Genomic DNA, 26,517 nt, shown 5'->3' with positions numbered 1-26,517 from the left:
AATTTTATTATTATTATTATTATTATTATTATTATTTTGTTTTTTGATTGATGGGTTAGATTTGCAAATATTAAGGTTATTTTGACCCATCTAACCAAATAACCCTTCTTTTTTTTATATATATTGAATCTATTGCTTGACGTAATGAATTATAAGTAATTAAACAAATTGTCTCACTTATTAAAAGTGAGATTAGTTCTTCACAAAAAAAAAAAAAAAAAATTCCATTTTGTCTCTTTTATGGGAAAAGTGTGTTTTATACTCTCATACAAAAAAAACCATAAAATAGAAACCCAATTTATTAAATATGAATTTCAAAAGCTTATCTAAAAACAATTATCATTTCATGCACTTTTTTTTGTCAAAGATAATACTACATTTTAATGATATAGATACTAACTTTTATCATCCTAGGTACTATTTTTGACCTGGTACATGAAACTTAAATTATTTATAAAGCGTTCTTATTTTGTAACTATTTTTACATAATGCATTCAAATACATAGTATTATATTTTAATGATATAGATACTACATTTGATCATTCTAGGTACTACTTAAATTATTTTTAGAGGATTTTTATTTTGTAATTATTTGTACATAAGTGCATGCAATACACTTTATCCATTTTATTTTTTATTGTTACTTTTTATTTTGTCTTTTATTTTCAATTTAAAACATTTTGAAATAAGAAAGATGGCTTAAGATGAAAGTTAATTTTTAAAAAAAAATTATCTCAAACAACCCCTTACCCCCTTGGTTGGACATAACAAGAGATATGATAGAAAATAAAATAATATATTTTATTCTATATTTGGTTGGTGATAGAATAAGACAAATTATCTAATTATTTATCATATCTTATATTAATCAAATATGAAATAAAATAAATAGTAGTCCATATATCATAATTTTTTTGTTTTTTATACAACTTATTTTTGCTAAAAGAAAAAAGAAATTTGATTAAAAAATTAATTTCAATCAAAAATTTAAAATATGAAAATTATTTTTATACATTGAATAATATAATATATATATATATATTTTTTTATTTACATACTATTGTAGTGAGTGGGTGTTCTTTGGTTGCTTTGTTTACCAATCCCAAATTCCATTGGATTGAGAAGATGAGAAGATTCAAATAAGATTATTCATTAAAGCCAAACAAGAGAGTAGGATTAAAGTTACTTGTTCTCACAAATTTATTTATTTAATAGACAACTTAATACCCAAAAAGATATAAGTCTTGTGAGAAACTAGGGCAACAAATGGTTCTTGTTGCACATCTTGGTACAACCCTCCACACAGCTTTCATGTTTTGTGACCCCTAACCAAAAAGAAACATGAAAAGCAATAAGATGAAACATTGAGAAAATGAGAGGGAAAAATGTATTTCTACATAATAAATATGAAATTAATAATAAAATTCTAAAACTCTTTACATTCATAGATTAAAGATGATATTTAAGGTGGTCAAAATTAATATTTATATTATTAAAAGATAGCACCTCAATGATAAAAAATAAGGATTTGTTTGGTAATCATTTTTCAAAATATTTCTAAAAACAATTTTTTAGAACAGACTTTAAATTTTTTTTTTTAATATTTTGTTAAAAAAACTATTTGAAAACTTAAAATATTTTTAACTTATTTTTAAATAATTTTTATATATAATTTTTTTTAATTATTCAATATGTTTGTACTGTCAAACATATTTTTTAATTTTTTATTCTAAAAATAGAAAATTGTTCTTGATAACATGATTGAAAAATATACAAAATTTTAATTATTTGTATATAGATATAAAAAGTTTGGATTTTATAAATCGAGATTCTTATTTTATGGATTTTATTTTTTTTAATAAGAGCATGAAAACACACTTTCCACTAAAGAGAGAAAGGGCAAGAAAAGTACCAAGCTTTTGATCGCCGCAAAATTTCGATGCACAACTAGATTCGCAAGAGTGAATGAGGGTGTGTGAAGGAGATCCCCCACTACATTGTACGTCACATCGTAGTTGGCACATCAAAGGATCATGAAGTCGGGGTAGACAAAGTGAATAGCATTCCTTGTAGCAATTGGAAGCCGCACTGGACTGCCCTACAATCATCCAAAACACCAAACAAATTGTTGCGACAGCCTTGAGTCTCCCCACCTCCATATTCTATCTCAACAAATTCTGCCTGCTTTCCTCTGTATAATCTCTACTCCCACAAGAAGAAATGTTGGGAATGATTCAGTATGTACTAGAAATATCATATATAAAATCATCATATATAGATAGATAGAGAAATATTAGGTCATGGTTGATACAAGGAAATTAAGAGTGTCTATCCATATCTTTTTTTTTTTCTTTTTTTTTTTCTTATTTAGAATAAAAATGACTCTGATTAGAATGATATCCACTCACGAGCGAGATTTCAATTGATCTCCAAAATGAGGTATTTTGATTTCCTTGGTATAGAAAATAATTTATAATATATTAAAATTATTATTTTAACCTTATATTTTTATAAATTTTTTATGATTTTTTATGATTAATTTTTTTATTTATTTAGGGAATGTTAATTTTCTTAATCTTAATATTTAGTCAAGAAGAAAACTCTGAAACGATGTTCTTTTAAAATAAAAATAAAAAATTGTTTTAAACTATGTGGGAGAATATTATTATCAATTTATTTATTTTTATTTTTATTCATATCCCCATTGATGAAATTAAAACAAATAATCGTTCCAACTTTTTATTCCTAATGTATTTAAATATGGGAATTAAAATTATCAAATTCATTTCTTTTAAAAATTAAATATTTCACAAAGCTTTAAAAAGCAATTTTTAAAATTTAGAAATTTATTTGAAATAATTCTTGAGAAATCGCTAGCAAGCAATTCTTGTTATTTAATGTGTTATCAAAGGAATTCTTAAAAATTTCTAATAATAAAATATTTTATTTTGAATTGTCTATTATCTCTTTAAAACTTCCTTTCACAAGTTTTGCATATTTATTTTCCTTTTTAATTTTTTTTTTCTTTTTTTGAAAAAAAAAATCTATCATCATAAATGTGTTGTCTCAAACTTAGTTAAAAAAATAGAGAAATAGTAATATTCCTTTAAAACATAAAAATAATAAGAACTAGTTAAATAATATAATAATTTATTTTATTTTATTTTTTTATCAAAATTATTTAAATATTTAACATATTCAAAACAATTTAATAATCTAATTTACCAAACATTGTTTTTGAAATTATATCATTTTTGAAGCTATAGTTACCATATGCTCAACCACATTCCATCACATCAAATTTTCTTCCACCACAATATTTGATTTTTTCTTTCTTCAATGTCATTGGAAAAAATATTCAAGGATAACATCCCATTGAAAAAAAATATTTTAAAATATTTATATGATATTTTTAGATATACATATTTTATTCTATCCTCCAACGGAATATAATTCAAATGAAATCTATCATACCGGCTTAAACTCTATTAGAAGCTTGTAGAGGCGACCAAACCACCCGACTTAGCATATGCTCATATATGTATTTTAATAGTATCGTTCAATAGAACTTTGATCTCCCAATCAAATCTTGTTATATGCATGTTTTGAAGAATTTTGGGTGAAAAATAGTTGTTCTACTAAAAGATCCATTTTAGTTTTCAAACTAATATTCAAAGTAACTCTTTTGTTGTAATATGAGAGGCACCTCTTTAATTTTTTAGGTGATTTTATTTTCAATTAAAAGTACTTTTTTCATATAAGCAAGAGAGAATTTTTTTTTTCCCTTATTTTTAGTTAAAAATAAATTTTTAGATAAATAAGACAATATCTAAAGGTGAAAAATTATTTTTATTTAAAAATGATCTTAGCCAACCCCGAACCCTTTATTTCATTCAACAAATAGTAGTATTGTTTGCAATTTTGGGGTGTAATAATTTGTATCAAAATTAATTCAATTATCTTGAATTAAAATATCAAGATTATGTATTTGATTGATAATCAAATAGAATAAATTATTTCATCAATTTATATTTTTCATTTTTTTTTACTTTTTATATAATTTATTTTATTAAACAAAAAAAAATTTATAATTAAAAAAGAATAACTAAAAAAATATATCTAAAATATATTATAAAATTATATATATAATTTAATATATGAAAATTATTTTTATTTATTGAATTACAAAATATAAATTTTTTTATTTATAACAGAATGGGTGTGCTTTTCTTGCTTTGTTTACCAACCCCAAATTCCATTGGATTAAGAAGATGAGAAGACTGAAATAACATTATTCAATTAATCCAAACAAGGACTTAGGATTTAAGTCATTTATTCTTACTGATTTATTTATTTAGTAGACAACTCAATTCTCAAGACTCAAAAGATACAAAGTCTTGTGAGAAACTAGGGCAATAAATGGCTCTTGTTACACATCTTGGAACAAGCCTCCACACAGCTTTCACCTTTTGTGGCCTCTGCCAAAAAAGAAACCATGAAAAGCAATAAGATGAAGGAAAGAGGTAGAACAGATGAAATGAGAGAGAGAGAAGTACCAAACTGACAAAAAAGAAACTATGAAAAGCAATAAGATGAAGGAAAGAGGGAGAACAGATGAAATGAGAAAGAGAGAGAGAGAGAGAGAGAGAGAGAGAGAGAGAGAGAGAGAGAAGTACCAAGTTTTGGATTGCTGCAAAATTTCAATGCACAGCTAGTTTTGCAAGAGTGAGTAAGGCCGGGTGAAGGAGTTTCCCCACATTCTGACTTACATTTTATATCGCACTTCATAGGAGTATTAAGTTCTGGTAGACAAGCTGAATAGCAATCATCGTAGCATTTGGAAGCCGCACTGGGCTGCCCTACAATCATCCAAAAGACCAAACAAATTGTTGCAACCGCCTTAACTCTTCCCACCTCCATGTTCTATCTCAACAAACTTTGCCTGCTTTCCTTGAATAAATACTGGGAATGACTTATTGGATCTTACCAACATTTATATATAGAGAGAGATTACCAAAATATATATATAGAGAGAGAGAGAGAGAGATGGATTGAGAAATATTATGTCATGTTTGCTGTCAAGGTTTTATGACTTTTTATTATTAATTTTTATTTATTAAGTAAATATTATTTTTCCTAATCTTATTATTTAGCCAAATAAAAAATTGTTAAATAATGCTCTTTTAAAATAATAAAAATCATTTTAAATTATATATAAGGGTATTATTATCAATTTATTTATTTTTTATTTATATTGTCATTCTAGCAAGACGTTGAAATATAAAGAAATAATCATTCCAACCTTATATTTTCAATGCATCCAAATATAAGAATTAAAATAATTAAATTCATTTATATTTAAAGGTAAATAAGAATGAAAATAAATTATTTATTTTAATTCTACATTCCCATGTGTCAGTCAAATATGGCATAAGACATTAGCTTACATACACCTTGATTAACTTAAGTGAATAAAAAAAATAATGGCATTACCATAAGGTGTTTGACCAAAAAAGTTGAGTCTTGATGTTAACAAATTTGATACAAACAATAAACACTAATTCTAGACAAAATCAAGCCTAGGTTTGGAAGTAATTTATAAAAAAGGTATGAAAGAATTTCCTTGAAAACAATAGATATTTGGTACTTATTACAAAAATCAATTTTTGTTATTTTAACGACTTATCAGAAGCATCGTCAAAAATACTTTTTAAATTTGTATTCGCACATTGAGACTTACTTTGAAATTGATTTTAAATTCTTCTTAATCACTTTTATAATAATTTTTCACCCAATCTTTGGGATAAAATAAATACAAAGTGAATCTTGAAAAAATTTATGTATTTAGTGCATAAAAAGTAGTTTTTAAAAAACATTTTTCTAATAATAGAATCTTTTATTTGAAATTGTCTATTATGTTTTATTTTATTTTTTATATTATTGATAACCCTCGATTACTTTGTTCTCTGACCCTAAATCTCATAAAATGCATGCAATCTATCTTGAAAGCTCTCTAAATCCATCACAGTGGAAGACTTGACAATAAAAATCAAACAAATACATAGTATTAGCTCAAGGGTTTCCTAAATATGTTTTGATGACAGCAAAACATGGTTAAGTGAACTAATATGTTAATCAATTAAAAGTTTCAAGTTACATTGAGAAAATACATAGAAAGCTCGAGTTCGCATAAAAGGAGTTCAAAGAACATGAATATGTGGATACCTATAGACTCATTAAGTTTAAGATAAATTTGTAAGACGAATTCTTTGGGTGCACTTAGGATTAAAGTGTTTTTCATGCATTCATTCATACTCAGTTTTCATAAAAATAAGTTTAAGTGTTTGTAAATTGAATGAACATGAGTTAATAAGTGAAATCTTAGGCCAAATTCTTTTAAAATTGACTTACATAGGTTTTTAATTGAGTTGCCTAAGTGATGGAAAGTTTTGGATTGAAAAAGGGAAGTTTTAGAGTTAATTTTAGCCTAATTGTTCAAGCCCCCCTCACAATCGATTCAACTGGTTAAGTGCTCTCGTTTAAAGACATGTCAAGGCTCCAAAATTCTCCTTTCCAAAACCTCAATGTTGTTGGAAGAGGCTCAACCTTTCCTGGTTGAGCACCAGTCAAGGTTCGATCAAGGGTTAGTTGAAGCCCAATAAGGATCAATAGTCACTCACAATATATTAAATACCCAACGACTATTCAATTGATTGAATCAGAGCTTGACTAGAGCTCAACCGATTAAGGTTGAATTTTGGAAAATAGGGTGTCCGAGGTTGGTTTCCTATAAATTGAGAAGTTCTATGCATTTATTGACAAGATAACATCTACATTAACTTATTTGCCCACCCTTTTCTCTTATTGGAAGCTCTCAAACTCAAGTGCATTTATTTTTTCATTTGAAAATCATTTAGTGCACACATTGTTTTCATCTTAGTTTTCGTCGTATTGAGCCATTATTAAGTTAAGCTAAGAGTTGTTAAACATTTGGTCAAAGGTTAAGTGTTTAAAGCTTTGAGTGAGGAATCAAATTGTACAAATTTGGAGGCTTGGTTTAAAGGTTTGGCTTAAAGCCTTGATTAGTGAAGTCTTCACTTGAAAAGGAGATTAAGGAGAGTGATGTAGGCGGATTTACTGAGCCATTATAAAACAAGTTTGCATCTTTCTTTCCTCTTCTATTTATTTAATTGCTTCCATTATTGTTTAATTTAAGTTTTTTTTTCTAAAAAAAAAATCACACAATTCACATCCCTCTCCCCTAGGTATTTTCCTAAATTATATTAACCTTATTTCACACATAGATTTAGAGAGATGGGTGTTATACCTATGAGCTAGATGTTCCCAAATCGAATTTAATCTGAAGAAGACATCAAGGAAGATGTCATGAGCCTTGGAGAACTCGTCTACCTAAAAATCTTCCACTCAATTTTTCCCTTTATGGCTCTTAGCACAAAAAGAAGGGTGGTCATCTCTTCCTTTCTTAAGAGTGGCTAGGGCTTATGGACAAAATGACAAAAGTCTAAACCCTAAACCATTAAAAAGGTTAAATTATAAAGGGTTCCTTGTTAAGCAACTTGAGCCCAAATTTAGTTTAGGTTACTTAATCTTATCCCACTCATGTCCTAATTAATTAATTAACTCTAATGTGCTAGAATTAATTAATTAACCCAAACCATTAATCTAGATAGATCGATCCAAATCCCTTAAATAAAACACGTCACCATGAACTAGAAGTTCGAACAGAGATCATTGAAGCCCATAAGAAAATATTAGCTCTCTAATAATTCAATTTTGAAGTTGAGTTAACAGTATAATAAAATGAGTCAATTACACTCCAGTATCTTATGAAATAACAATGAAACAAAACGCAGGTCATAGGAAAGTAAAAAAATAATGTCTTGTCAAGATAAATATTCTTTAGAGTAGACTTGTGGTAAAATTATTTACATTTATTTCATATTAAATTGATTTTTTTCCCTTATGTGTTAATTATTTTCTTATTCACGGTAGGAGGGCAACTCTGATTGTCCTCCACCTCTCTTTTGGTTTTTATGCTTTTTTTCAAAAAAAAAAAAAAAATCTTTTCTTTTCTAAAGAAGATGGGAGATGAAATTAAGAGGGGGAGAATGTGAGATTATGATGGTAGTTTTATTGGGTTTGGATAAGAGGGATAAAAATTCAGGAGAATTAAATAATTTTATATGCTTACTTCTATTTAAAAAATAAAATAACTAGTATGTAAATAATTGCTATTTATTGAAAATACTTTAAACTAGGAAATCAAAAAGGGAAGCTTCCGTTGCCGGGAATCGAACCCGGGTCTCCTGGGTGAAAGCCAGATATCCTAACCGCTGGACGACAACGGATTGGTGGTCACTTTGCAAGTTTAATTATATTCATATAAAAAAGACTACGATCCTAATTCTATTTCCCTACTCCCTGGCATTTTCCCTTTTACCAACCTTGTCCGTTATGTATTGCCAATTTTTTTATTTATTTATTTATTTTTTTTAAAAAAAACAAATCCAATGATCGCGTCCGCAAGGACACCCCTACAATAGTTTCTACTTGTAACAAAATTTAATTTTAATTTTAATAGCGTGACATAACAATTTTGACAATATACAATAATATGTTTTAAAAATAGTGGATTCAAATTAGATGTAATCATATCAATTTATATAATGTAGTTAATTAACGGGTCATATTCGGGTTTAACTGCTCCTCCAAAATACATTTAGCCTATTTATTTAATCATGTTAAAATTATCTATTTATATCTCATTTAATCTATATAAATTTATTAAAATTAAAAATATTTTTTAAAATTGTTAATATTATATTATTGAATATTAAGTAATTAATTAAATTAAAATTTCATATATTTGATTACAAAGATTAAAAAGTGCTTTGTAACTAAGATATTGAATATTATAATGGAAATATGAAATAAAATAATAAATTAATGTATAATTAAAATTTTAATTTATTTTCTATTTTATAACTATGTTATAATTAAAATTAAATAATCAAATTAATTAAGATCTTCAAAAAAATTAAAGTTAAAAGTTAAAAAGCAATTAAAAGGAATTTTAAAATAATATTTTTATAAAATTTAAATTTTAAATAGATTAATTAAAATAACACAAGTTTAAATACAACTTAAAACCCCTTTAGTAGTAATTTTAGGAAGTGTTTTTAATTTTTCTAATTCTTAAAAATTTTAATCATTCAAATGTTAAAAATGTTTTCTAGAATTATTGCAAAACGTATTCTAAATATGCATTTGATAATAATTTTAAAATGCGTTTGGTAATGATTTTAGAAAACATTTCTAATATTTTTAATACTGAAATAATAAAAAAATTTAAGTATTAAAGATATTTCTTAAAATTATTGTTTCGTGTTTAATAATGATTTTAAGAAATGTTTATAATATTTTTAATATTTAAAAAATAAAAATTTTGAAATATTAAAAATACTAAAAATATTTCCTAAAATCACTACCAAACACATTTTTAATCATAATAAAAAACAGTTTATATAAAGACATTTTGAGACGATTATTTAACCTGTCGTATTGGATTAAATAAATTTTCATTATTTCTTACCGCAACATTAAATTTTGTCGAGGCGTAAGTTAAATCATCAAAGACAAAAGAAGTAATGAAACAGAGCAATTGTTTGGATAAGGCCAAGCCAGGATCTTTCTACATCACATACTACATAATTGGAAATATGAAGTCTACAGCTTATATATCATATTAGTGAGGACTTATTTCCTCGACTGCTCTTCTTCTCAACATAATTGCTCCTTACCCACCACCAACCGCCGGTCCCCCCCCTTCCTTCAAGAAAAATATGGAGAAAGAAAAGAGTTGTAGTAGCATTCACAACCTAAAGTGAGAAAGCTTCAGAGAGATTTACATCCACACATCAAAGGAGAAAAAGCTTTTACAAACAAAGCTAGGGAACAACCACCACTTGCTGCAAACTATCATGGCCTTTTATTCTTCTTGATTATTATTGGACATAAGATGACGTTTCCTCTTCCTTTTCAGCTACCAGGGAAAGTGCAAGCATTATAACCTACAAGAGAAAATTGGTTGAGATGAGAGTAAAGTAAACACTTGCTGTTTATGCCACTGGCTTCAGAGCAAAAAAACCAGCAGGAAGAGGAAAAAAGGCACCCAACTTGAAAAGCTTGTACTCTTTTACATTATAAATGATCATGTGCTAATGGGGGCACTGGACCCATAAAGGGAATATCATCATCTCTTTAGTAAAAGTCTATCTCCATCTGGTGGCGTAGACCCATCTCTCTCATGTCCAAGAAAGTCTAGGGTTTGTTGGTAGTAGCTTTAAGGGAAACGTGCTTTTTATGGGTGATCAGAGTTATTTCTCCTATGCCCTACCCAAGTTGCATCCAAGCCCACCTCAAAAGCACTTTTAAAAAATAATTTTTAAAATACAGCCATTCAAAAAATATAAGACAACTTCCAATTAAAATTTAAAACCTTAAAAAGTACCATAAATTTGGAAATAGTTTTGAAGCTGTCATATTTTTAAAAATATTTTTTAAAAATGTTTTTCTTTTTCAAAAAACCCTCAAAAGCATAACTAGGACTAAAACCCTTGCAGTATTATTGGTGTGGCCAGGAGGAAATTTCTTCTTATTCAAAATTGGTTGATGGTGAAGTGGAGGAGAATTTACTTGGATTGCTGGATGTGAGCGTTGCTGTCTGAGTGAAATCACAGTTCCATGAATTCTTGCCAGAAGATTGATAGAGCAGGTTCATGGCATAAGCAGCATGAGATGCAACGGTGTTTGGTTCAAAACAAGCGCCACCAGGTTGAATTGGGGTGCAGTCGATGCCCTGGCTGCAAGCATAGTCAAGATTTGCCTGCAGTTGAGCATCAGAAACACCAGTCTTGGGCACACACCAGACAGAACTAGCTGTTGGGTTTGGTGATGGATTCACTGGAGTTTCCGGGGTTGATGGGGTCTGGGAGGCAAGCACAAAGAAAGCATGTCATTCACCAAATGCATGATATTACATCAAAATGATATAAACAATGGAAGAAAAAAAAATGCATTTGGAATACAAGGCTTTAGAATACAGCATTCCTAATAATGACATAGTAGAGAAAAAACCGGTCTTTGAAAAGCCGGAAAAATTGAATATCCTGCAGTTTCAGAAATTATAACCAGTTCCCAAACACCAAAATGGATCGAAGTATAATATAATTAAAACAAAACATGTATCATCCACTATTTCAAAAAAAAATTTAAGACCATTCCATTTGAGGCAGAAATAATCCGTTCCCAAGGAAAAAAAAAACTATGGGAGTTATTTTTTCCTTTTCTAAATTATGTCATGCTTTAAACATAATCAAGAACTGTTTCATTTTGATGAAGTAATCTATGTTCCTGAAAAGCTAAATGGTTAAAAAGTGTTAGGTGTACCCAACCCAAATTGTCTTTACTGGGACAATAACCATAAAAGGAGATTGATCAAATGCAAAGCACAATGGCTTTATTAAAAGATGGATTCAAATCTCACCTGGCTACTCTTTGAAAGAGAGACATCATATGTCATGGAAAGATCAGGCTTGAAAAGTCCAAATGCCCGTTCCGAGCCTGGACCAGGTTTCAAATTCTCATCATAAAGTGCAAAAATATACGTATCCACAGATTTCCCAGGCATCAATGGGGTCCCAGCCATTGATCTAAGGTGGGCAATCAAATTCCCATTGTAGGCCTTCGCATTCTCAATGCTGGGCCCAACTCCATTGGCATCTCCACTGTATGGCCACCCTGTCTCAGCAACAACAATCTCAACTTCCTTGAATCCCATTGCATTTAAAGCAGATCTCACAGCATCAACCTGCATATTATGAACAAGTTGTAAATCAAATGAAAAAAATTCAATGGGGTTTTGCACGTCCAGGCCATTAGAGATTCGGTTTTCAAGTTCATATGGATTTTTACAAATCAAAGAACAGTGAATAACTTGAATAGACTAATCTATAATTATTGGAGGGGCCAACTTGAAATACAGGCGACAAGATGATAAAAAAACACAAGATGCTCCCTCATTATTTCAACAAAAAGCAAAGAATATAATAGAGGTAGTAGGAGAGGCCACTGGCCTTAGTGTGCCTGTTGTTAATGCTTCCTTGACTTGATTTTCTACACATATCCAATATGCTTAAATAAGGGGATCTAATCAAATTGCAATTGTATTCGATGCCAAAAATTCCTTGGAATCCAATTCAAACAGACCTTCCACTAACAGGCCAAGAGCGTGCATGTCCTATACATATGTGAGTAAGAAGATGCATTATACTAATGAAAGAGTATGCAGTAGACTCTTCAAGCCTTCTCTCAAATAAGAAAACAGAAAAAACTATTTGATGACTAGGATCCTTGTATAAAATTCATATGATAATGAAAAAAAGGGAAGAAGAAGATGGTGGGAAGCCCCCATTTGATCTTTACTATTTAATCATCTGCAAGCTAAAAATCAGTTTGATTTAAGAGCTTCAAGTCCTCTACCATGGTCTCAAAGAAGCTAAAAAAAAAGGTTAGGGGTTCTATTATAGTGACCACTTTTTCCATAGGTGTCAAAAAGGGACCACCCATAACTTAGGTCTCATTACTCTGTAGCTTTATACTCTAACCCAATTGCACTTCTTTGTACACTTATTCAACATCTTAGATTTTATCATATATTTTGAACAGGTCCGATTCTGAGTGTGGTAGATGGCGATATGGTATCTTAGTTTTTTCCTAAAAGTTTAAATTGGGCATCTAGAGATATTTGCAACAAAGATTGGATGATGGGGCAAGAAATTGAAAGGATTGGAAGCAACAGAACAAGAATGCCAGCCCAGAGCTGATCCTAGTAAATCCAAGTCCCTTACGTCAATGGCCGACCATAACAGATCACATTATGTCATAGTCAAGAGAAAAAAAAAGGATCTCGACCCATGTCCTCTACACTTGTCTATCACCTTCACATGGCCATGTTTGGGATCCATCACTGCATTTGGTTCACAAGAAATATTAAACTAATAAATATAGAAGAAAGAAACGGGAGCTAACGTTCCTTTTAGATCACAAAAAAAAAAAATATATATATATATATATATATAAATAAATACCAACTTCAACCACCACACAATTTTTTTCCATTTTCTTATTTTCTACAAGGTTATATTTGGTATTTAATTAAAAAATGATTCATGGAAAATATTTAATAGAAAAATACTCTTTAATTTGGCAACATATACTGAGAGTGACAGAAGCTTCGAGTAGAAGTTGCAGGACACGTACCTGGGCATCAAACATGTTCGTGTACTTGATATTGTTGCCCGAGTCAACTCGTCCCGCGTTGGGTTGAAACAGGCAAAAGGCGAGTGTCTCGGGCCTGGGATCGCTCTGGTACGCGAAGAAAGGGTATGGGTTGATGGCAAAAGGCGAGCCAGTGTTTCTCTGGAACTCCAACAAGCCCCTCATTGTGTCCGAAGTCGCCGGGTTGAAAGCGCCGGAGGAGGGCGGGTCAGACTGAGTCAACACGGCCATGGAGTGCACGGTTGAGACCTTGATTTTTCCTCCCAGTGACGCCGCGTTGAGGGCATTCTGGACATTTTGCATCGCCGGCAAGAGCTGCGACATCAGGTTCTGGTCGGTGGAGCTCATGACCTCGTTGCCAACAGTGATGAGGATAATCTTGCTTGCAGGGTAGTAGGCGATGACGTTTGAGTTCACCCACTGAGCCGCGAAGTTCGGATCGGAGGCTAGGGCGGGGATGTCGCCGTTGGCGGCGCCGATAACGATCCCGATACCAGTGTTGGCAAGAGCTTTGATGATTCCCGGATCGGCGCCGTATAATCTGACCTTTTCAATTGACGTGGATTTGAGCAGCTTCGCGGTGGCCTCAGGCGGCGGTAGGTTGTTGGCGACTTGCCCATAGTTGATGCCGATGAAAGACTGCGAATCTGCAACAAACCCAAATTTCTTTAACGATGAGCACCAAAGTTAATACAGCTCACTAACCAGTTCAGGAAGCTGAAAAACGGCGTCGTCATGAACCATCTTCATTACCTTGACCACGCTGTTCCAGCTTCTCCCCCATTATATACCCAAAAACCCATTCATGTACTCGAGTTCCACCACTCCACTGAAACCCAACTAAAATTCCATACACAAAAAGAGAGACAAAAAACAAAAACCCAAAAATTAATAAAGAAGCAAAACCAAATGATTTAAGCGAAATTTTCCTAGAAAACAAACAAAAGGAATTGGAGAAGGAGAAAATTGAACTTACTGGCGAAGCGAAGAGATGGGAAGAGAAGAGAGAAGAAGAAGAAGAAGATGGAAGCGTGAGAGAGAGTAGGCATGGGCGAAGCTTGGAGACGAGCGAATGAGAAAGCAGGGACGAATTGAGGGAGAAAAGAGGAGAGAGTGTAACGGCACAAATTGTAAAAGCGGTTTCTATAAGTGAGAATTCAACTGTCCTGCCTTAGCCGGATGATCTTGCGGGGAAGTGGAGCCGACAGTGGCCCCGTTTCGTATGGCAGGCGTAAAACACTAAATCTAAAAAAAAAGTGAGGCGAAGTGGGATGAGGTTTTCGTACGTGTGGTTTGAGGACTGGCAGCTGAGGTGTGAGATATGGCCACGTGCATTAGATATTGGGGGGGTCACTTCATTATCATCCTACTTATAAATCAACAAGAAACTTCAATGGGTTTTGATAAACATCTTTGTATAAGTTTACGTTAGTTAATTAAATATATTGAAGAAGCCGCCTGAAACCAATTGATGCATCAATTTTTAACGTCTACAGAAGGCGCCGAGTCCCAGTTGAAGGAGATAGGAATGCATCAATTTTTAGCGAACATAAGGCCTCGAGTCTCCGTTGAAGGAGATAGGAATAGCCTCGTAGAATTTTATGTAAAAGGGATGGAAGGATGTTACACCAAAAAGGGGAGGAAAGGGGCAAGGAGTGAAAGGAAGAGCTCCACCCCGTGTTATCCTCGGTCACTTCACCCTTTTGTTTTTTTTCTTAACTGAAAGTGGCATTTAGCTGGATAGGGGCTTTTTCTCAAATTTGTATTTATTTGTTTCACGGTAGAAAATTAAACACACACACAAGGAAAAAAAAAGGAGAATGTTGGTGAACTGGTGGTCAAATTTGTATTTATTTGTTTCACGGTAGGAAATTAAATACACACACAAAAGGCAAAAAAAAAAAAAAAAAGAGGAGAATGTTGGTGAACTGGTGATTGGGTTTTAGATGAAATAGGATCGCGAAGGGTTGTGAAATGGAATTGGGTACAGGGGCAGAGCAGAGGCGGGCAATAATTTTGGGGAAGCCATGATTAGCATTGGATGCATTAGAGCCATAGAATGGGCGAGGAAAGTGAAGGTCGCTTTCGTGTTACAGAGGTGGGCACCCGCTTGGACTTTGGAAGACCACCGACCCACCTACCTGCCTGTGGAAGCAACCAGGTCTAGGTCTTCCCACTCTTGCATTATTGAATGCAAAACGAAGAGTTTTTCCGAATGCTCCATTCTATAAATTAAATGACCCCTCTTTAATCGGAGGGTACATGTCCTTTTTGAACCGATTATTCTACTATATAACATTTCAATATCTGTGGCATCTATTCTCCAGTGGGGTAGGATAAACTAAAACGCAAACCTTAACCAATTTGAACGTAGACATAGGCGAAGCTCGCTAATAAATTTCACACGGACAAAAACAAATTAGGTGAGATTGATTAGTGTGTACGGCAAAACTGCAGAGGGAAAGATGGCGAAAACCTACCACAAAATTGGTTGAAATTAATGGTACAAGTCGTTCGGATATTCTAATGAAGCAGACTGGAGAATCACTAAACCATTTTTATACCCAGATCCAACCGGGTTGGTCCAAGCAGCTCTTTAGAAAATTGATTAAGGTCCTGGGCCACTGGACAAATACCTTGAAGCCAACGGCGCACAAAAATACAAACTCTTAATAAAAAGTTTTCTGTATATTCTGTAACCAACTATCATTGTTTGGAAAATTAAAGTTTGAATATTCAAACTTTGGATTAATTTCACTCATACCCCTTAGAAGCTTAATATAAATATATTTAATCACCATTAATTTTATAATATAAACATATTTAATCACCATTGATTTTATATTTCGCTCATAGATATCCTTCATGATTTTAAATATGAAGATTTTAAGTACGCACGTCACATGTCTAACAGTTCTTTAAAAAAACAATTTTATTCTTTAAAAAATATATTTTATAAACTAAATACATATACTAACCTACAAAATTTGAAACCAAAGATGACTTAATACATTTATACCAATACCAAATCCTTTCCGAGTGGGCCCGAGTGAAATTATCACCTCAATTTTTTTAAGCTTAATCCTTACCCTATGAGTAGAGGTAGAGATGCTGTTTCGGGAAAAAATTACAAAATTGTATTAAAAAGCAGGGCATTACAGAAGTTATTAATAGTAAAAACCGGCACAAACCCAACAGCAGAAACCTCACAAGAAAACACTCATTTAGAAACACTCTGCCAAAAACATGCAGAAAATTACAACAGTTATATGTATGAACCAAAAGAATGACCAATAACATAACCAGCAAACTGTGACTGCATACCAACTATAATCGAAGCTCCGGGAAAATAAAAAATAGAAGCCACTTCTTGAACTTCCAAGCTAATAAATGGAAGAAAAAGTAGGAACTCAGCTGCTGCAGTTAAGACAAATGAATGTTCAATTACCCTCCAGAGTGAGAGACGGGGGTTGTAACAAACTGCCCATCCTTGAAGACATGAATATATTGCTGTGGCAAAGCATGCTCCCCCTGAAATAAAACAAGGAAGACATCCCATCACTAGTAAACTAAAGAAACCAAAGTTCATCTTTTCCGTAATTGTTTTTAGTTTTATGCATACAATGTAAAAAACTTAAAACACATTTTATCTCATGGAGAAATTTATATCCACCAAGATGTACATTTGTTATTCACTCGATCTACAATAATTCCCCACTTAAAAGATAGAGGGAGTAGATAGATGCATTTCACTTTCTCCCTTTTTTTTTTCTTTTTTTTTTTTTGTGATACGAAAATTTAAATAGATGCATTTTGCTTCAGCAAAAAGAGAATCAAATGATTATTGGAATGAATTTGAACACTCATAATTCTTGAAGAGAAAGAACATGCAAATGGTATAATACCATTTAAATATCTAGAACTAAGATTGAGGTCATGTTTGTGCTTTTGACTTAAGGCTAAAAGCAACTTGCCTTGGCACTTAAACATTTTAGAGTTGTTAGTTTTGAACTTACCATTTTTCTAAGGCAAAATATTAAAAAAAATTTAACTCTCGTCTCAATAGAAAAAGTTACTTGTCTATTTTCTTTGTTTCAACATTAATTTGTACAACACCCAAACTTAATTTTTCATTCAAAATAATACCAAATTCACTTTTGAAATTTTCTAGCAATTCTAGACTTAAAAAATAGAGCAAACAACTGCAATTTCATGCAATTTAACTAAGAGCAAAATTTACCGTAAATTCACAAAGTTGTCATCAAGAAAAACAGAATGCAACCAAGATAGGTTCTGTTTTTCTACCATTTTCTCTCTTAATTCTCAAGTAAATGTACATACAAAACTTTCTAATAAATCTCTATGAAAAAACAAAACTAACAACACATGAATCACTTAATTTGGATAAGAAATGAATTTCAAATAAATCCCCAAAATTCTAAAACCAAAACAGAGATTTAACCACATGCACCCATTGGCCTTTCTCATAACTCATTCAATTCTTGATGAAATTATTGGCAATTTCTATAGACTATTCAAATAACAAAACTAAAAAAAAGGATTAAAAATGAATTTACTATAATTTTCAAAGTTCAATCCCTTATACTACATCAAAGACAAGATAAGTTAGCTATTATCAATTCCAATGAAGTATTCCTATTAGAACTCCAAAATATAACTCACACTTATTTAAATATTTATTATAATCATCAATTCCAATTAATTTTGAAAAATAAAAAAGTTTAGATTCAATGTACTTCCCCAAATTGAAAATTAAAACACACACTTCAATCATGTCCAAAAATTTATCACATAAAAATTAGTGATTATTTACTGAAACTTAACCTAGAAAATTTATAACATTTTTATGGCAATCAAACACAATTATGACCTTATGGAAGCTCAATTACCAACTTCCTAACCACTCACATGATTAATCACTACAAACTTTTCGTTATTGTAATAAATTTTTATATTTTGGAATATTTGAATTTTTCCAAATTATTAATTTTCAAATATCTTATTTTAATTACATAAAATACAAACAAATAAATTTTGATATTTTGAAATATTTGGAAATATGTTAAATTATTTTCCAATTATTAGTTTTCAAATATCTTTATCTTAATTATATAAAATACAGAGAAACATAATAATTAATCTCGTTACTAATCTTGAAATGTTTTTAGCATGTTAAAAAAAAAAAAAAGATGGGTTTAACATTTAGATATTAATAACTATAAACTAAATACTTAATGGAATTCACACATCAATAATAAAAATCAAACAAAGTGAAAATTTAATGATATTCAGCTTTATTCAAATTTTAGTTAAATTCAGGTTTCTTTAGATTTCAAACAAAAATTCAAATACCACTTGACTTTTCTATAGCTATTTCCACCACATGTAATTGGTGACCACAAATGTCAATTCATCATAGTTATAACCTGGATACTCCTGGTAGTTTTTTACAACCTAATCCTAAGAAGTATAAAATTACTAAAGGCAAAATAACGGACTTAACATGAAAAGCACTGCCTGTTTCTTTGTGTGCTCATAAAACACAAGTAACCATATTTCTATCATTGAACAGTGTAAATCCTAATCCACATGGCAAAAGGATTACATATACAACTAAACAGGAACATTTATTCTTGTCATACAAAATCCTGCAAGCAATATTTGAAATAGGAAGTATCTTTTCCAATGATAATATTAAAGGAGAGGAGTATTGCTAGCATCTATGGAAAATACCATTTTTTTCATAGGATAGGCACCAACATTGGAAGATACATATTTTCTTTAAACAGCTGAAAAGATAAATATGGTCCAGTAACGGTTTAAATTTCCAGCAAGCTGTTTCCCAAAAGATACCAAATGCATCTTTTATGAAAGAAAAGGTCTAATTAATAATGATATGAAATTAAATAAAATAATATCACCATGTGGACCTCTAAAATTGACCAGGAAAAACAGTAAAATACTTGAAGAAAACCTATAGGCCACACAAACCATCCACAGCATCACAAAACCAACCTGATAGCTGAAAATTTTTGGTTGCCTCGATCCACAGTCAGATCTTAGAGGTTCTAAAAACAAAGCAAAACTATCTAGTATTAGGTATCTCTAGCAGTGTTAGACAAAACAGGAAAATAACTAGGACTGCAACCTTATACAAGTTTCATTGGTATAAAGACCAACCCAAGGGTTCAATATGTTGCTCAATCCATTCCAGAGAATGAGATACTGAGCCCACCACACCTCAAAACCTGTCTACCACTCAAGGCACTAGAATTTTTCAAGCTATGCTTATACATCCCACCAACTTCCTCCAAGTTAACTTTAAGATGTAAAAGGTTCAGAATCCTAACAATATGTAGTAGTGTAGTTAAACTTCACCTTCCTGATTAACAGTACATATTCCCAGCATTAAACCCTAACCAGGTGGGACTAATTAGGTGCCAATGGGCTGCCCACACGTGTTGTTCAATTGAACGGGGCCTCCAACATTCTGCCTAAATGTAGTGCATTTACAACAGTATCTACCCATGATCAGATCATCCTCAAGATGAAGATTTGAGTAAGCCCAGAAACGATATGTCAAATTGACTGCAGAACATTGGAAGTTGTTCCATCTCTATTTCTAACAAATTTGAATGGTCTACCCTGGGAAAGTAAATTGGATCAAATAGCAAATGAGAATATTCTAAGCACTTAACATTGCAACTATTTACCATTAAAATTTCTTATTCCCACCCATTAAATTTTGCACTTCAGCCTTTCTTTATTTTCTCCCAATCCTAACTGTATATAAATACAACTTTATAAAATGATAAACAAGCAAGATCGTGCACATTTTTATAAATTTCATGCAATGATGGATGGGAGAAGAATAATACAAGTATATTTTTGGATATTCTCACTTGATACCGTCATTAGTGCGGAAGTTAATTTCTTTGCCACTCTAATAGAATTGTTTGATTTGCTCATAGAGCACAAGAGCAATAGCTGCAATGCAATTACTCCAAAGTTTAAAATATATTAATCTCCCTATTGTTTTCCTTATTCAGTGGAGTTTGGGCAATCCCTTCTTTGGTGAAAGATACAATGCTAAGTTGGCATGGTTCCTTTGTTGGGAAGGAAAGGAAAATGGTGTGGAAAGTCGCCCCCTTTGCATTTTTTTGACAATTTAGCTGAAGCATAATCAAAAAACATTTGAAAATAAGGAACAGACTGATCAAATGATAAACTCTCATTCCTTTGTAATCTTTCACGTTAGGTTAGCATGTACATGAGGAAAGCTCAATGCCTTTGTTTGATTTTGTAGATTGGGTGGGGTCTTATTGAGTGTAAGGTGGTTTTTTGTGTACTCTCTTTTAAGGCCTTTCTTTAGGTGCTCCTTGTATACATCATGTGTACGCTGGTGTACTTTTTCCTATTATTAATTTATACACACTTTTCTTTACCTATCAAAAAAAAAAAAAAAATCTCCTAATGAGATGTGTGAATGCATAAAGTTGGATAAAGATTAAAAAATGGAATTACATTTTAGTCAAGACTTATGCTTTGTTGCCTAGGCCACACCTCAAGTAAATGTTGAAGTTTTGACAAACTGAAACAGATTGCCTTTTTCTTTCCCCAAAAAATCATATAATTTGCATATCACCATTGTTCATAAATAAGAATATAACATGAGTTAGGCCAGCAGTGTTCTAATGTTTAAGGGATGAAATTAATAACAATTAAAACTAGGCATCAGATCCATGGTTGAAAGGCAAAGCATTAAAAAAAACCATTTTTGATCCAAAAATCCATAAAAAGATTCATTCTCTGCTTTTTGTTGAAAATATGTAAGCAGAGGAATTTCAATATTTTTGTTACATTTTGGTTGTTGTCAAAAAAACTTATAACACATTTTTTGGTGAAGTACAATTTGCTTCAATTTTATGTCATGAAATTTAGTTTTATATTTTGGAGGTATGGTATAGATTTGTGATCACATGAAATATTTCTCCAATGTAAAATTATGATTTTTAGGAACTAATAAGCCACCCCCAACCCAAACTGAACCAAAAAATAAAAGGAACACAAATCAAGAAAACCTATCAGTGCACCAACCAATTGAGGAGGAGGACAAAAACATACCCAATCACCATCAGGCTCAGCACCAGGTACCAATACATTAATCTCACTTGACTTAGCAGTTGTTATAGAAGCCTCCAGAGCATCTTTGCCTAAATACAATTGACAGCCTGCTGTGTTGTCCACTGAAATTGTCGGAGCTGAACCCTAAAATAGTAGAAGACCGCCAGCCAACCCCAAACCCCCCAAAACAACTGTTAAACTCAATGTAAATCATACTATCTTTTCCAAACTACACAATATTACATAACTTGATCAAACCCTAACTCTCCAAAACCCATTAACCGTATTGGAGTTGAAACCTTTTCATGCTGACTAACGAATTTTGAAGTAGTCATGTTGTAAACTCAAATCAAGTATCACAGAAACATAAAAGATGTTTTATACACAAAAGATGCATACATAAAAGATGTTTTACAAACAAAAGATGCATACCTGACATTGCACCTCAACACTATTGCAATTTACAACCTCACAAGCAGCAACAACATCCTGTTTTTCAGAATCAAGGTAACGAATGAGCCTATACCCATACCAGTTTTTGACATCCATAAATATAAATTTCTGTTTTCACATATTTTCCTACTGACCGCGAATACAATTCCCATCTTAGTGCATTTGTCGATCGTTATATTGTTAACTTTCCCTGCACATTACAGATCAATGATAAAACTCATAGTAACCATCTAAATGGGAAACTTACTGGAAAACAATCTCAGGGATCTATGGCAAACAATTTAAAATAAAAATTAATTGCAAGACAAAAATAACATACTGTTTGTAAGATAACAAAGAAGTACCTTGAATCTTCAACACAGAATCTTTGCATCCATAAACATACACAGACTGTTTTGCATCGCAATCATCAATAACCAGATTCTTCCTTCCAATTTGGTTCTCAACTACCCACCTGCCGAAGAAGAAAACATTGAGAGAGCAGAAATCAAATACCAGCATCAGCATCCTATATCAAGAATAAAACATCTTAAAAGCATCATGTCTATTGTCTACTTACTTTCGACCCATTTGAAGCTCTAACTTTGGAGGCCCTGCTTTAGAAAAAGAAGGTGAACTGACACGGCCTTCTTTTTGACCGGCACCAACAACACCACTTCTATCTGCACGGTTCTTTGTCTTCATATCATCTGTAACCTTTCTCAAACCTAGAAAGAAAGAGAACAGACTTATAAATGCCCAACATAAAATGAAAAACAAGACAAGAAAATACCTGAAGTCGCAGGCTTCCCCGAATTGATTTCTTGGAAAACAGCTGCCATTCCTTCCTTTGGGCGTGACGATGAAGCCTGAGAAGGTTCAGAACTGAAGAGAGATGCTGGTGGAGGAGGTGGAGGAGCAGGAGCACTTGGTCCAGGAGCTTTTGGTGGAGCGGAAGCAGTTGTTTTGCCAGTAGGATTCCATACTGGACCCAGAGGATAGAAACGCTTAACATAATCTCTCAAACCCGGCACATAAAGTTCTTTCAGAGCTTTGGCCCATTCCACATGATTTGGGTCTTTTGTTTTGTACTCTACAAGAATCTAAATTTTGCAATGCATAGCATCAGCATCAACAAACTGAAATCATTTCACTCATGAAATTGCTAGATGTCTGTTCCAAGATGAAAAGATTACAAGTGCCCACGGCATATAATGCTGTCCTAGAACATGAACCATACTAAAAGAATTAAGAAAACATGAAGCAATATAAGTTTTTGCCTTGATGCATCACCCAACGTAACATGGAAGCATCAAATAAGGTTAAGTTATACTCTAACCATACTGCAAGTTTCCCTCTCCTCTCTTTCACAGTGGATCAGTATCATTTTTTTCATAGGTGTGGATCAATATCCATTGATATAAGTGACATTAATAAAACATAATTATAAAACTTGGTGATACAAGATTCGTATGGCATGTGTACTGATAAGGTAATATGACTCAGGATTTAAACTAAGTCTCATCCACGAATGCTGTTTGTCCTCATGTGGATTTTGTTATCTCCTCTGCCTTTTTAAATAGAAATATGTTTCAACTATCAAATGGTATCAAACTTGTGTAAGTAGTTGAATTTCCAAAAATATTTAAAGCACCTTGTTGTTGTAGAATTCAGCCATTTGCCAACTCTCTTCCACATGTGCGATAGGAAGGCTCATACCTAGAAAAAAAGAAACAATAATAAGCAACCATACAGCATGGTACCTGCTTACAGATTTTACAAATAATCAAACATTTCTTTCACCGCAATCTTTCCCAGTGTATGCAATCCAAGCTAAAGCAGTGAGACTGTCGGCAGCAGTTTTCAAGTGGTTAAAGAAATCAGATCGCCTCCCTTCTGTCAATGCATTTGCTTTCATGATTACTTCATGCAATGGCTTGAGAAATTCAGCCATGCCAGCAGGGTCAGGTTTCTGCAAATCGGAAAAAAAAAATAAATAAATAAATATAAATATAAATTAAAATAAAATAAAAACATTGATATCAAAGCAATCAAACTAGTGGAGACCATAACTCAGAATATGAAATGAATAAAATACCCATATCATCACTTCTTTGTCTTGCCAAATTTCATCAACTCATTGTTTTAAACCATCATATTTACTCAACAAGAACAGTAAAAAAATTTATCAACACTATAATTTCAACAGACAAAACGGAAGAGCTGAAGACAGCCATCTTACAACCATTTTTAGAAACATTTTTTGGGACACAGTGAAACAAAATTAACTCTCACCTTAAATAAAGCTCCAGCAGACCTGACCTGATTTAAAATATCTAAATAACTAGGCAATCAATGCGCATTGGTCCTTTCATACATGAGACACAATAAGAAACGTGAATCATAATCTGAACCCCAGTCCTCTCTTACACTGAATCAAACTCTAATCTACTCAATTTCATCTTAAGCCTATAAAAAAATTTCACCATGTTTACAGAATTAACTACTGATACCAAAAATAAATAAATTCTGATCGACAATTGCATTGCTTCATACCTTATATACATATTATCCAAAAAGAAATGAGAAAAAAAATGTAAACTACGCCATCAAAGAAGAACCTATACCAGCACGAATGCCACCCCTTTCAAATGAAATCATGCTCAGCAGCGGACACTAAGCTCACAAATTTAGATTTTAAGTAATAATTCCCAAGAAAAAAAGGGAAGAAGATAGAATAAAATATCCAATATCATGTTTTCTATTGTTTGGTTCCAAAAATTAGAAACAAAAATCAATCGAAGACCACTACACTAAATTCATACAACTAAATACATCAACAATTCTAGCTTTAAAAGGTCCAAACAACAAAAATCAAAGATTCAAAACTCTAATTCCTACATTTCTCCACATTCTCCAATCAACCAACTCAGCTGCAGACGCTAAGCTCACAAATTTAGATTTTAAGTAATAATTCCCAAGAAAAAAAGGGAAGATAGAATAAAATATCCAATATCATGTTTTCTATTGTTTGGTTCCAAAAATTAGAAACAAAAATCAATCGAAGACCACTACACTAAATACATACAACTAAATACATCAACAATTCTAGCTTCAAAAGGTCCAAACAACAAAAATCAAAGATTCAAAACTCTAATTCCTACATTTCTCCACATTTTCCTATCAACCAAACAAAAATTCCATTACAAAACTAACCTGACTCTGCTTGACCTTCACAAGCAGCTCCTTTTGAACCGAGAACGCCTCCTCCAGAATCTTCGTCGCCTCCAAAACCTTCCCTCCAATCTTCCCCGCAGCAGCCGAAACCCTAGCGACAAACTCCGCCATTAGATCATCGAACGCCACGATCGCCGGATCGAGCGCCGCCTCGGCACCAGTCTCCGGCGAACCACCTCCTCGGAATCCGGCGGTGACCACCTCGAGCCGCGTCACCGCGGACTCCAATCTCTGAATGAGCTTCTCATCCATGACCCTCTCAGATCTCTTTCTTTCTCTCTCTACAAACTCAGATAGAGCAGATCTGGTGTCCGCTGTTCCGCTTCTTATTTATATATCCATCTGGAGAATGTTCCTTTTTTCTCTTCCTTTCCTTTTTCCGTTTTTTTTTTTTTCTCAAGAAAGGCCAAGGCGAGAAAAGAAAAATAAAATTAAAAAGGGATGCGTTTTGCGCGGGGTTGGGATAAGAGGGGCGGGTTTGTTTAAAGCAATCCGGAGGTACACGTGGCGGATGGTTAATGGGTTTTGCCTGTTTTGGCGGTGTGGAATGCTTGTACATTTCGGGTTTGGTACACCCTCAAAATCCGGTTTCCATGAAAGGGTTTTCAATAGAAAATTATTTCAAATGGGTATTATCTTCCATTTGAAAGTATAAAGAATTTTAATTAATTTTAAGAAATTTTATTTTAAAAATAAAAAATATATCCAAACAGTAATTTTAATTCTTTTTAATAAAATAAAATTTTGTTAAAAAGTTCACAGTTGAATGGGCATCATGACTCTCATCTTCTTGCTGCCTAACTGGTTTAAAATTTGAAATTTGAATGTCGGGAAGGCTATCAAATTGTTTGGGGGAGAAAATGAAAATAAATATTTTTCTATTTTTACAAAAAAAAATTATCGCATTTTTACCACTAAAGCCCATATTAACTGACAAATACAAATTAGTTTTAATTTCTTTTTAAGATTATTTAATTAAAAGGGTTTTTGAAAACCCAATTTTTAAAATTTGACCATTCATATTTTTTGATCTTATTTGGACAAATATGTATTTATTATTTTATTGTAAAAACAACCCTCTCTTTTTAAAGCCTATGTGTAAGTATTTGAAATGATAAAGAGTATTTATGTCAAAAATCCATTACTTTTCAATAAAAAAATATGAAAATTGTTAGATTCACAATGTATAAATTATTTGATACCTTTTAACCAAATATTTCTTTTTTTATCGTCTTAATAATTTTTTTTCCATTTTAACCTTCAAATTTCTATTGTTTTTAAGGCTATGTTTGGTTCTCATAAAATTTGAGAGAAAATGAAAGGGAAAGAAAATACAAAGGAAA

At 31.9% G+C, this 26,517-nt stretch overlaps 2 protein-coding genes and 1 non-coding gene across 4 annotated transcripts; all 3 read right to left on the bottom strand.

Moving 5' to 3' along the window:
* Positions 1–8,298: 8,298 nt before the first annotated feature.
* Positions 8,299–8,370, bottom strand: TRNAE-UUC (transfer RNA glutamic acid (anticodon UUC)). The gene has a single exon. It is a non-coding gene; the product is annotated as a tRNA-Glu (tRNA).
* Positions 8,371–9,667: 1,297 nt separating this feature from the next.
* LOC100853320 (glucan endo-1,3-beta-D-glucosidase) lies at positions 9,668–15,003 on the bottom strand. 2 transcript variants are annotated; one of them, XM_003631600.3, is made up of 6 exons: positions 14,337–15,003; positions 14,114–14,200; positions 13,343–14,007; positions 11,568–11,891; positions 10,718–11,009; positions 9,668–10,092 (listed from the first exon to the last, which is right to left on the bottom strand). In XM_003631600.3, exons 1-6 carry the CDS (start codon positions 14,407–14,409, stop codon positions 10,061–10,063), a joined length of 1,473 nt encoding a protein of 490 aa, XP_003631648.1. In that variant the 5' UTR covers positions 14,410–15,003; the 3' UTR covers positions 9,668–10,060. The 2 variants fall into 2 exon arrangements, with proteins under 2 accessions (XP_003631648.1, XP_059591834.1); XM_059735851.1 differs by having other exon boundaries at positions 9,668–11,009; positions 14,337–14,617.
* Positions 15,004–16,480: 1,477 nt separating this feature from the next.
* LOC100853345 (cyclase-associated protein 1) lies at positions 16,481–25,623 on the bottom strand. The gene is made up of 10 exons (XM_003631601.4): positions 25,154–25,623; positions 23,741–23,909; positions 23,592–23,656; positions 22,731–23,040; positions 22,518–22,665; positions 22,303–22,412; positions 22,093–22,148; positions 21,938–21,994; positions 21,506–21,649; positions 16,481–16,891 (listed from the first exon to the last, which is right to left on the bottom strand). The coding sequence occupies exons 1-10, from the start codon at positions 25,424–25,426 to the stop codon at positions 16,805–16,807; spliced, it is 1,419 nt and encodes a 472-aa protein (XP_003631649.1). The 5' UTR covers positions 25,427–25,623; the 3' UTR covers positions 16,481–16,804.
* Positions 25,624–26,517: the final 894 nt, after the last annotated feature.

This window comes from Vitis vinifera, chromosome 3, assembly GCF_030704535.1.
Source record: "Vitis vinifera cultivar Pinot Noir 40024 chromosome 3, ASM3070453v1".
Taxonomy (NCBI): Eukaryota; Viridiplantae; Streptophyta; class Magnoliopsida; order Vitales; family Vitaceae; genus Vitis; species Vitis vinifera.
The sequence above is the reverse complement of the archived record's forward strand: the minus strand, read 5'-3'. Positions and strand labels throughout refer to the sequence as shown.

Excerpts from the sequence above, each read along its gene's own strand:
- LOC100853320 (XM_059735851.1), bottom strand. The coding sequence starts at position 14,409 with ATGCCTACTCTCTCTCACGCTTCCATCTTCTTCTTCTTCTTCTCTCTT. Across the intron at positions 14,201-14,336 it reads CCCATCTCTTCGCTTCGCCA|TTGGGTTTCAGTGGAGTGGT; the intron begins GTAAGTTCAATT and ends ATGGAATTTTAG. Across the intron at positions 14,008-14,113 it reads GCTGGAACAGCGTGGTCAAG|ATTCGCAGTCTTTCATCGGC; the intron begins GTAATGAAGATG and ends GGTTTGTTGCAG.
- LOC100853345 (XM_003631601.4), bottom strand. The coding sequence starts at position 25,426 with ATGGATGAGAAGCTCATTCAGAGATTGGAGTCCGCGGTGACGCGGCTC. Across the intron at positions 21,995-22,092 it reads AGATGGGAATTGTATTCGCG|GATGTTGTTGCTGCTTGTGA; the intron begins GTCAGTAGGAAA and ends TCTGAAAAACAG. Across the intron at positions 21,650-21,937 it reads GTGTTGAGGTGCAATGTCAG|GGTTCAGCTCCGACAATTTC; the intron begins GTATGCATCTTT and ends CTACTATTTTAG.